This window comes from Miscanthus floridulus, chromosome 8, assembly GCF_019320115.1.
Source record: "Miscanthus floridulus cultivar M001 chromosome 8, ASM1932011v1, whole genome shotgun sequence".
NCBI lineage: Eukaryota > Viridiplantae > Streptophyta > Magnoliopsida > Poales > Poaceae > Miscanthus > Miscanthus floridulus.
The window spans coordinates 48,405,468-48,415,841 of record NC_089587.1 but is presented as its reverse complement, the minus strand read 5'-3'; the positions used below and the strand labels follow the sequence as shown (position 1 = coordinate 48,415,841).

The following is a 10,374-nucleotide window of genomic DNA, read 5'->3' as shown; positions in this document are numbered from 1 at the left end:
TCTTAACACTTGTCTCAGATGTTCCTTATCACAGACGCGTGTTTGACATATTTCTACATATCTCGCGTCTCTGACAGGAGTCATCACAATCTCATTAGGTTGGGACACCTCACAGTGGCGATTAATTCATGGATGTAGTCAGTACAATAACAAGTTCATATACAACATCTAGCTAGTTCAGAGGATCATTAAAGTTCAATGTTTGTGCATCTAGTTCACAAGCTAAAGGTCCAATAGGAGCACATTAGAGATGTGTCTTGTTGAGACTTGGCCGTAGACAAACTTGTAACGTGTAATAACAGTACACGTCTCTAATAGACACATGTATATAACACTTCTCATTTTATATGTTTTTGTCATATAGCTATATTTCTCAAAAACTCTTCTGTTTATTGAATAATAGTTTGCTCAGTGACTGTAAAATTAAATCTCACAATACCTGCTGCATGCCTGTATATATCCAAAAGCACGATAAAAATTACATGCTCTGCTGTTCAGGAAAAACTAGGTGTACAACCGCCCACACGTTGCTGCAGGGCTGCTTTTTAATCACAAATTCACAAAGAAGAACAAGAATCATATATCCACGAAAAAGAAACGAATAAACAATGAACAATGCGCAGTAGTTGGATGAACCGGGGGACGTATCAGTTCATCAGTGGCGGCTGCATTCGGCGGGGAGTCCTTGCGGGAACCTCCACCCATCCTGGCAGTAGTTGTAGCGCATGTAGTTGCGCTCCGCCCACCTGACGGTGCCCCACTCGGCGCTGTCGAGCTGCCTGCTCATCCACCCGTCCCTGCCGGCACGGCAGGCGCCGCCGCTGACGCAGGCGTTGGCGGAGTAGCTGCGGTAGGAGACGACGAAGGGCGCGCTGGACCAGTCGATGGGCACCTTGCCCTTCTCGGTGGCCCAGTAGCTGCCGTCCCACAGCGTGGCGTGCAGCGTCATGGGCTTGGAGCTCGGGTACGGCAGGTCGGCGTAGCGCTTGAAGGACCGGATGAAGAGGTTGTCCACCTTGAAGATGATGTTGGTCGGGTTCCAGATGATGGTGTAGGTGTGGTAGTCGGTGGCCGGGTCGAACCACAGGTCGAACTGGTGCTCCTTCTTGCCGTCGCCGTTGGCCCACACGTTGGTGTTGAGCACCACCGGCTGGCCGCTGGAGTTGCCCATGAACTCCATGTCGATCTCGTCGTGCCCGTCGCCGTCGCCAGAAGAAAGCTGCAATTGTTACCCATATTTTGTCCAGTAGTAAGTGAGTCAGCCAAACATCATGTCAAGCGAGGTTTTGGTCCTCGATCATTGTGGACTGCTGTGGATCCATTCGGGAGAAGCGCTAGCTGATGACTTACGTAGAAGCACGAGACGGTGCCGGCGGAGTTGCCGGGGATGAGCTTCATCTCGATGCTGAACTCGCCGTAGAGGAACTGCTCCTTGGAGTTGAAGCCGGCGGCGCCTGAGTGCTGGTCGAGGCTGAGCATCACCACCTGCTGGCCCGAAGCGTCGTATCCCTCGCGGACGGTGCCGTCCGTGGTGAACTTCGCGCCAAGCCAGGACTTCGCCGAGGCGGCCTGCAAGAGCGCGAGGGCGACGGCGAGCACAGCCAGAGAACGCGGTGCCATGCTGGGTGCTCTAAGAGCTTTTTGTTATGGGCCTAGAAAGTGGAGGGGGCTTGCTTTGTGGTTCGAAGAAGCACAGGCAGATGGCGCCGCTTTATACTGGTGGCGTCGAGGTCTGCCCCTTCTGGGCTTGTGGCATGGGGCACCTTTTTTATTTTTGCATGCATTATCGGGTGGGCGCGGAGGTCGTTACAATTATTCGGGCAGCACATGGGTACAATCAACGATGATCATATCTCGTTCGGGTGTTCATACATTGGCAGTTTGATGAGGTACGTGTCTTAAGGAACATTAGACTATATATTGTGGGACCAGGAAATTGGGTATATCAGGAAAGGGGTGGATTACGTGGAGGATGGCCGATGAGCTATGATTGTGTCATATATCCATCACCCCAGGCTCTTGCACATGCTAAAATTTTAAGAGAGATACTAATTAATACATCTGACTAATAAAGAATTTTTATATTAAATTATATATTTTCTCTTTATTTAATTTATACAAAATAGATATAATAGATTCTTGATAGTATGTCAGAGGTGCATCTATATATTTTTCTTATTGATTGCTACAGATTTTTTTGTCCTCGAGTTAAACCTGTGCTTATTGTATCTTATATTGACTCCCCTTTTTGCACTTGGAGAGTTTAATATGCCAGTGCTCAGCTTGGAATAGTGCAAAGGCCAGACGAAGATGCTGAAGATGTTGCTCATAAGTGGGACTGAAGACCAGGATATCCTCAAAGAAGACAATAACGCATTGGCGGAGAAGAGAGGTGCGAGCGTGATATTCATGGCACTCTCAAATGTATTTTGGGCACCCGTGAGACCAAACGCCATGACCTTGAACTCATAGTGGCCAGAGTGGGTTGAGAAGGCCGTCTTGTGTTCGTCGCCCACCTTCAGACGCACCTGATGGTATCCAGCAAAAAGATCGATGTTGGAGAACCAGCATGCGTTGGAAAGCTCATCCATCAGCTGATTAAACGCTGGTATAGGAAAAGTACCCTTAACGGTGAGGTCATTGAGGTAGCAGTAATCAACACAGAAGGTCCAAGTCCCATCCTTGTTCACGAGCAAGACTGGTATACATCTTTTTTTTTTTTTTTTTTTTGCATGCATTATCAGGTGGGGGCGAAGGTCGTCACAATTATTCGGGCAGCACATGGATACAATTTGTGTTAATCTCGTTCGGGTGTTGATACATGGAAATTTGATAAGGTACGTGTCTTAAGGAACACTAGATTATAGTGGGACCAGGAAATTGGGTATCAGGAAAGTCGAGAACGTGGAGGATGGCCGACGAGCTATTATTGTGTTATATGTCCATTTTTATCTATCATTATAATTATGACTACTTCACTCATACAAAATTTTCAGTCTTCATTGAAAAGAGATAAATAAAACCGCTGGACACCTTTGGGATAGTCACTAGGCAGAACACAGCATATCTTTTTTTTTTATTTGAATATGAAAACAAAAGTGAAAGCGGTAAAGCCGATCACGAAAACGAACACAAACTTACGGAATATCAAGAATTTTGAAAGCGTACTAATTCGAGCGGAATTATATCGAACACGGTCGGTATACGAAAAGTCAATACGGAATATTGACCCGTAGGACCAAGTGCATAACATTTAACAAGTGCATGACCAAGTGAATAACAACTAACAAGTCCTACAACTTTCATTCATAAAAAATATCTCTATTTGACACCAAGCGCTTGTATGCGATTAATATAATGCTGAAACTTTGTTTAATTATTTTAGCATCTTAAAAACCTCAAATGAAAAAAACTAAAAACTGGAAAGTTGTATACCTCGTCGAGAGCCATAATTTTCATATAAAAATTATCTTCATCCGAGATTGTACGAAAAAAGATACAATTTTTCCAAGGCTGGACTTCTAGTGGGCCAAATACGGTTTAAACCAAATTTTGAATTCGGGATATTCCGAACTAAAAGTAGAAAAGTAGAAAATGGTCCGAAAATGTCTAAACTGTTTTCGTTTTGATTTCGAATTTTGTGTTTCGTATTTCGAACCGAATTTGAATTTGTCTGAAAATACGAATTCAACCGTATCAAATGAGGAAAATGATGCCTTTTCATACCGTTTTCATCCGTAATACTAACAGTGCCTTTTCCTATTGATATATTAGAAAGATACACACAATTAGCCATAGAAAACTATCCATAGAAAAAGTGAAAAAAAACAACAATGACTACAACAAGAACAACTAAACTCTACTCCCGAGCTGGCATACAAACCGTCACAAGACCCAAACATGGCCGGAGTTCTACATCAGACCTTTCTTGGCGCAGGGACCTCACAAGACCCAAATAGGTAGTTTAGAATGATCTATTTCCAAACATTGCTAATCTCCAATTGACGCAAGAATACCGTATATTTCACTGGAATTTACATCTAAAATGGTCTATTTTAGGTGAAATCACATTATTTGGTTCTAATCAGTATTGATGGCCCTAGTGTTAACAAGTACTTGTGGATAGTACCCTTTAAAAATCAATATTTTACTCTGGTACCTCACGTTATTTTGACAATGGCTAATCTAGCAAAATGCAATTAGCAAGGCAGCACTACTGGAGACGGCCTCTTTGTCGAGGGCCTGAGGCCCTCGGCAAAGGCCCATTAACCCTCGGCAAAGGCTTTGCCGAGGGCGGCCCTCGGCAAAGAGCTTTCGGGGAATTTTGAGTCGGCGAAGAGGGTCTTTGCCGATGGCCCTTTATCGGTCACTCGGCAAAGCCTTTGTTGAGGGCTGGAGCGGCACTCGGTAAAGAAAAGCAGCCGTCACGGCGCTGGCACCTGGGACAGAGTCTTTGCCGAGGGCCGTCTCCGGGGGCCCTCGGCAAAGAATTATTCTTTTTTTTTTTTGAAAAATATTTGCCGAGGGCCTCCAACCATGGCCCTTGGCAAAGAAATGTGCAGAATTTTTCCAAAAAATCTTTGCCGAGGGCAATGGGACGGCCCTCGGCAAAGAATTATTCTTTTTTTTTAAATCTTTGCCGAGGGCTTCCACTCAGGCCCTCGGCAAAGAATTTTTTTTTAAAAAAAAGTCTTTGCCGAGGGCCTCTAACCATGGCCCTCGGCAAAGAAATGTTGCAGAAATTTTATTTTTTTTAAAAAAAATCTCTTCCGAGGGCAATGGGACGGCCCTCGGCGAAGGACCCTTCTTTGCCGAGGGCCTTGGTCATTGCCCTCGGCAAAGAGGCAGAAATTTAATTTTTTTTTTGTTTTTTGCATTCCATCGACACAAGCATTTCATATATATATATATATATATATATATATATATATATATATATATATCAACCATCACATATATATCACACATAACGCATTTTCTCACAATATATCACAACCATAATTGTGAATCACAAATCACAATATATTACAACGACAAGTCATATGTTCATCATCATTCACATGTTTATTACGACAAGTTCATGAAATCCAAGCACAAATCAGAAACATAAATCACAAATATTACAATAAAGTCCAACCACATCACCTAGCACTAGTCCTCATCAAGGTAGCCTATGAGACGGTGGTGAAGGAAAGGCGGGATCACCCGGTGACGCACTACCAAATTGATTGGAACCCGCGGACGGAGGCTGCACAAAGAAGCAGAGATTGCATGTGTGAGTAATCCGGGAAAACAGTTTTGGAACTTAGAGATTGCATCTAGTAATCTAGGAATACAAAAAGATTAGACTCAATTGAAAATTTCGGCAGCACCTCCCCTACATGGGGAGGTTTCCAAAACCTGCAAGAAACAACGGCACGAACGCCGACATCCACAACGGCACGAATGCCGGCATCCACAACGGCATGAACGCCGACATCCACAACGGCACGAAGGCCGACATACATGCAAAGCACAAGCGAAAAGTGAACTTTCATACTTACAGGAGTAGCTGCAGGAGTAGGAGGTGGAGGAGCTGAAAACTACACAGGTACACCCGATGCTTGCCCAAGACTTTGCATGATCACCATCATCTCCGCCATCTGCTTCTGCGCGGCCTCGAACGCGACCTGCTGGGCCTGCAGCTGTGCGGTCAGTTCCATGTTCTGCTCTTGACTTTGCCTTTTTGTTTCTTGCAGCTCAGCTTGCAATATTTCACTCCAATGTATCAGTAATGCAAATCTAATTTAGGTGTGTAAATATCAACGTACGACGAGTAAAATAGGAATTACCTGGAGTGCCTGGACCTGCTGCAGTGCTAGAGAAGGCCGTGAGCGTATGGGCTGGCTGGAGCTCGTGCTCCGTGCTCGGATAGCGTCGAGGGAGGGAACAGCGGTGGAGTCGATGGCGCCGTCTGCAATCCACAGCCGCCCATGCTTCTTGCCTCCTCCGAGCCTCATGATCGTCTCTGCATCAATGGGCTCAGTGCGCACATTGTAATCTTCCCCATAGATCTCCCTTACCGAGGATGTGTACTCTTGGACTTTAGTGTATATGTTCAGGTCGAAGTACACCTGGGGCGGGGCAGCCGGGTCGAAGGAGACAGAGGACGATGCCCTGCCCATGTGGGACATAGCCCACGTAGAGAACTTCGAGACCTCCTCGCCCGGGTGTGCAGCCTCCTGCGAGAAAGACGGGAAGATGGTGAGATATCAAGCAGAATTGAGCATCAAAATAAATGAAAGAAATCACTTATGTATTCTTGTTTGTATCCGGGGAGGCTGCGGCTACCTTGATGGTGAGTTGGACCTTGCCTCATCAGACGCTGTTCCCGTAGCCTCTCGTGTGTGCCAACAAAGTCCTGTGATAACCACTTGTCCACGATCATGGCCCAGCACTCGGGATACGATCGGCACCACCAAGGAATCACCTACAAGTCATCGAGTATTTGACATATAAGAAGATGAAATTGAACCTACTTAATATCAAAACGAATCATTATGAATGTTATTCACCTACCTCAAGGTACTGGTCCCGGGTTAGCGTAATCAGTCTTGCTTGAGGCTTGGGGAGGGACTGCTTAAGTACCAACCTGTAGTAGTCTATGTGGGCTTGGACGAGCCCATGGTGGTGCATCTCGATGACGTACTTCCTACAAGCTACGGCAGCCGCTCGATCCGTCTGGGCCTCAAGTCCTTCTTCGGCCTTGAAAAATTTCTGCATACAAAACCGATGTATCCATTCATTATTTCAATAAAACATTTAACCAATGAATGAGATGTATTAAGCAATGTTGTGTGAGAGAAACTTACCCAAAACTCTGCCAATACCCGCTCCTGCTTGTTGCGGTAAGTGTCATCCGTGACCAGCGCGTACCTGTCCCAGTTAGAGGCCGGCTCCCGCACCACCGGCTCTTCGGACAGTTGCACAATGCCGGGGTACCATTTCCTGCACAAAACCCCAAGGATGCTCGCGGGGGTGCGTGCTGGAGTACCTGACAAAACCAACCTGGCCCTGCACAAGTGATTAAGAAAATTTATCAGTTTCTCTTATGATTTCCAACATATCTTATGAAGTAGTTGTGATCACATCTATAGTTACTTACCTCTTTGCCATAGGCCGAATCACTAGGCGGTTGTGAGGAAGCGGAACTGGAGGGAGGCTCGCGGGACCTCGCTCGTAGGGAGTCCGGGTAGCGGTACCCCCTCCATCGACCTCGAGCCCCTCGCCTCCCTCGCCCTCGAGCGCCTCGCCTCCCTCACCCATCTGCTGACCCCTCTCATCCTCCGATGAGGATGTGGCCGTGGCCGTCACGTGCTCCTCCTCCAGCACCTCATCACGTGGCGAGGGAGGAGACCGCTGCCTCCTGCGGCGGCTGCCCCTGGTCGTCCTCTCATCACCTCCTACGGACGCTGCCCCGGACAATGACCCCTCACCTCGAAGGAGAGGGCGGTCTCTCCCGTAAACTGAGGGCATGTCACGGCGTGGACGTCTGCTTGCCATCTTTGTTCAATCACCTACAATCACAAAGAATGAACAAGACTAATTAGTACATATATTAGAAATAGATTCAAAATATATAAACAAAACACAAATTAAAAAAAAACATAGTATTACATGTATTAGGAATAATCTTCATGATTGGGATCATAGGTCTCATCATCACTGTCAAAATTGTCCAAATGAGCAACACTATCCGAAGGTTCTATGTTGTCATCGTAGTCATTGCCTAGAAGTAATCGCTCAAGCATTGCTATGTCCTTGGTATTTACCACCACATCTCCATCGACCTCGCCATCAACCATTTCGTTGTCTACTTCCATTTCGATTGCTTCGGGTAAGACTATCTCAAACGTGCCTGGTAGCCCATCTTCTTGATAGAACTGTCCATCATATGTGTTTGCATTGAAGTTGTAATCATCATCGTTTGGAGCAGGTAGTTTACCGTGTGGAGATACCTGGTGCACAATAGCCCAACCCTTAAGATCCTCTTTGTCTTGGTTGGCATATCGAGTATAATACACCTGCACGGCCTGTTGAGCCACAATGTAGACATCTTTTCTAGGATAGATGAAATCTTCTCGAATCTCGACTAGCCCAAGATGAGGGGTTCATCTCGTTGATCGAGGATTAAACTAGTGGCATTTGAACATGATAGGTTTAAGAGGTTTGTCTCCATGAAATGAGAGTTCGTAGATTTCCTCGACTCTACCATGATAGTCGAGGCCATCAGTGCCGGGCGTACAAACTCCGCTATTTGTGGTTTTTCGTTTGGGCCGAATCTGCTCATAACTTGTTGTGTGGAAGCGATATCCGTTCACGTCATAGCCGGTAAATGACTTCACCCTAATGTCACAGCCGTTTGCAACCTGTTTCAACTCATCACTCATGGATGAACCGGTCTGGGCCTGCAAGGTGAAGCATGATAGATTGTTATATTAATCAAACGACGATCACCTTGGACAATCGAATGTACAAGCTAAATTGGATATTACCTTTTATTTGAACCAAGAAATAAAATCAGGCCTCCCTGCTCCCGCACCCTGCGAAACAAGGGTGTCTTGTTCATGCGAGGTAGGATCCCTTGATTGATGCTAGAATTCACGAACAAATTCCCTGTCCGAATGAGAATCAATGGGGTTGGATGCAGAATAGTGACGGCATATTGAAACAAGTTCGTTGAGAACTTACTTGATGAACGGCTGCACCTCGGTAAGGTTATTCAACACATATAGCATGATACTGCGCCACTCTTCATTTCCCAATAGCTTCGAGGTTGATCCACTTGCGCTGCCGAGTTGGCCTAGGAAAAGACTGAGGGTTGATTCATTTTCACCAGAATTGTAATGAGGGAGTGGATTATGATTACTAGGAAGGTTCAGCTTGTAGTATTGCGTTGTGAAGTTTGCCACCTCCTCCCGAAGGCATGCCTCTGTAATGGAAGCCTCAATTCTGGCTTTATTTGTACATTTTTTGCGAAGAGTCTTTAGACATCTCTCGATTGGATAGCACCAACGGGCCTGCACGGGCCCCCCCAAACGTGCCTCCGACGGGAGGTGCATAATCAGATGCTGCATCGGCAAGATGAAGCCATGTGGAAAGATCTTCTCTAGCTTACAGAGCAACATAGGTGCCGCTTTTTCCAAGTCCTGAGCGACGGTCCAAGATATCTCCTTGGCACAAAGCTGGCGAAAGAAAAAGCTCAACTCTACCAGCACAAGCCAAACATGCTCAGGGACATAGCCTCGGACCATCGCCGAAAGAAACCGCTCAATCCATATGTGGTAGTCATGACTCTTCATCCCGTTGACTCACAGAGTGCCTAAGTTCACTCCCCTGCTAAGATTCGCTGCATATCCATCTGGGAACATTAACATTTGGATCCATTTTAGTACTTCCCTCCTTTGATCGATTTGCAAGACGAAATTGACCTTAGGCCTTTTCCAGTTCTTGTTTCGGCCACTAGGAGGCTGCATCGCTTGATTCGGTCTATCGCACAATGTCACTAGGTCCACTCTAGCCTTAACGTTGTCCTTAGACTTGTCAGTGTCCATGAGAGTTCCCCAAAGTGCCTCGGTGATATTCTTTTTAGTGTGCATTACATCAATATTATGTGGCAGAAGAAGGTCATCAAAATAGGAGAGCCTCGTCAAGCCAGACTTATGAGTCCACATATGTTCCTCACCATATCCCACAAAACCACCTTCTTCATTGGGCACGAGAGCATCTATCTGAGCACGAACCTTGGCACCAGTCCTCAAGTGCAGTTTAGGGTCTGTCACTTTGACACCTTTCGTAAAGCTCTTGATGTCTTCTCTGAATTCATGGTCTAGAGGGAGGAACTGACGATGCTGGTCGAATGACGAATACTTGCCACCCTTCTTCAACCAAATGAACCTCACAACTTCCTTGCATATTGGGCATGGGAACTTCCCGTGAACACACCAGGCGGCAAATAACCCATATGCCAGAAAGTCATGCAGGGAATAGTGGTACCAAACATGCATTTTGAAGCTTGTCTTTGTAGCTCGGTCGTATGTCCATACCCCTTCTCCCAAGCGTGGATCAATTCATCAATCACAGGCTCCATGAACATACCCATATTACTCCCCGGGTGTCTAGGAATTATCAACGACAAAAATACGTTATGCCGTTGAAAGGAGATGCTGGGAGGGAGATTGAGGGGGATAACAAAAACAGGCCAGCATGTGTATGGGGCAGCCATCATTCCATAAGGATTGAACCCATCTGTTGCCAGCGTGACACGTACATTACGGGCCTTAGCTACTTTGTCACGATGTTTGTCATTGAAGTACGTCCATGCTTCAGCATCAG

General features: G+C 46.1%; 1 protein-coding gene across 1 annotated transcript; it reads right to left on the bottom strand.

Annotated features, from left to right (window-relative positions):
• Nucleotides 1-418: 418 nt before the first annotated feature.
• Nucleotides 419-1,668, bottom strand: LOC136471918 (xyloglucan endotransglycosylase/hydrolase protein 8-like). Its single transcript, XM_066469659.1, has 2 exons — nt 1,351-1,668; nt 419-1,219 (listed from the first exon to the last, which is right to left on the bottom strand). Exons 1-2 carry the CDS (start codon nt 1,618-1,620, stop codon nt 656-658), a joined length of 834 nt encoding a protein of 277 aa, XP_066325756.1. The 5' UTR covers nt 1,621-1,668; the 3' UTR covers nt 419-655.
• Between the last annotated feature and the right edge of the window lie 8,706 nt (nt 1,669-10,374).

Coding starts and splice junctions, on each gene's coding strand:
- LOC136471918 (XM_066469659.1), bottom strand. CDS start 1,620: ATGGCACCGCGTTCTCTGGCTGTGCTCGCCGTCGCCCTCGCGCTCTTG. Junction 1,220..1,350: donor GCACCGTCTCGTGCTTCTAC/GTAAGTCATCAG, acceptor TAACAATTGCAG/CTTTCTTCTGGCGACGGCGA.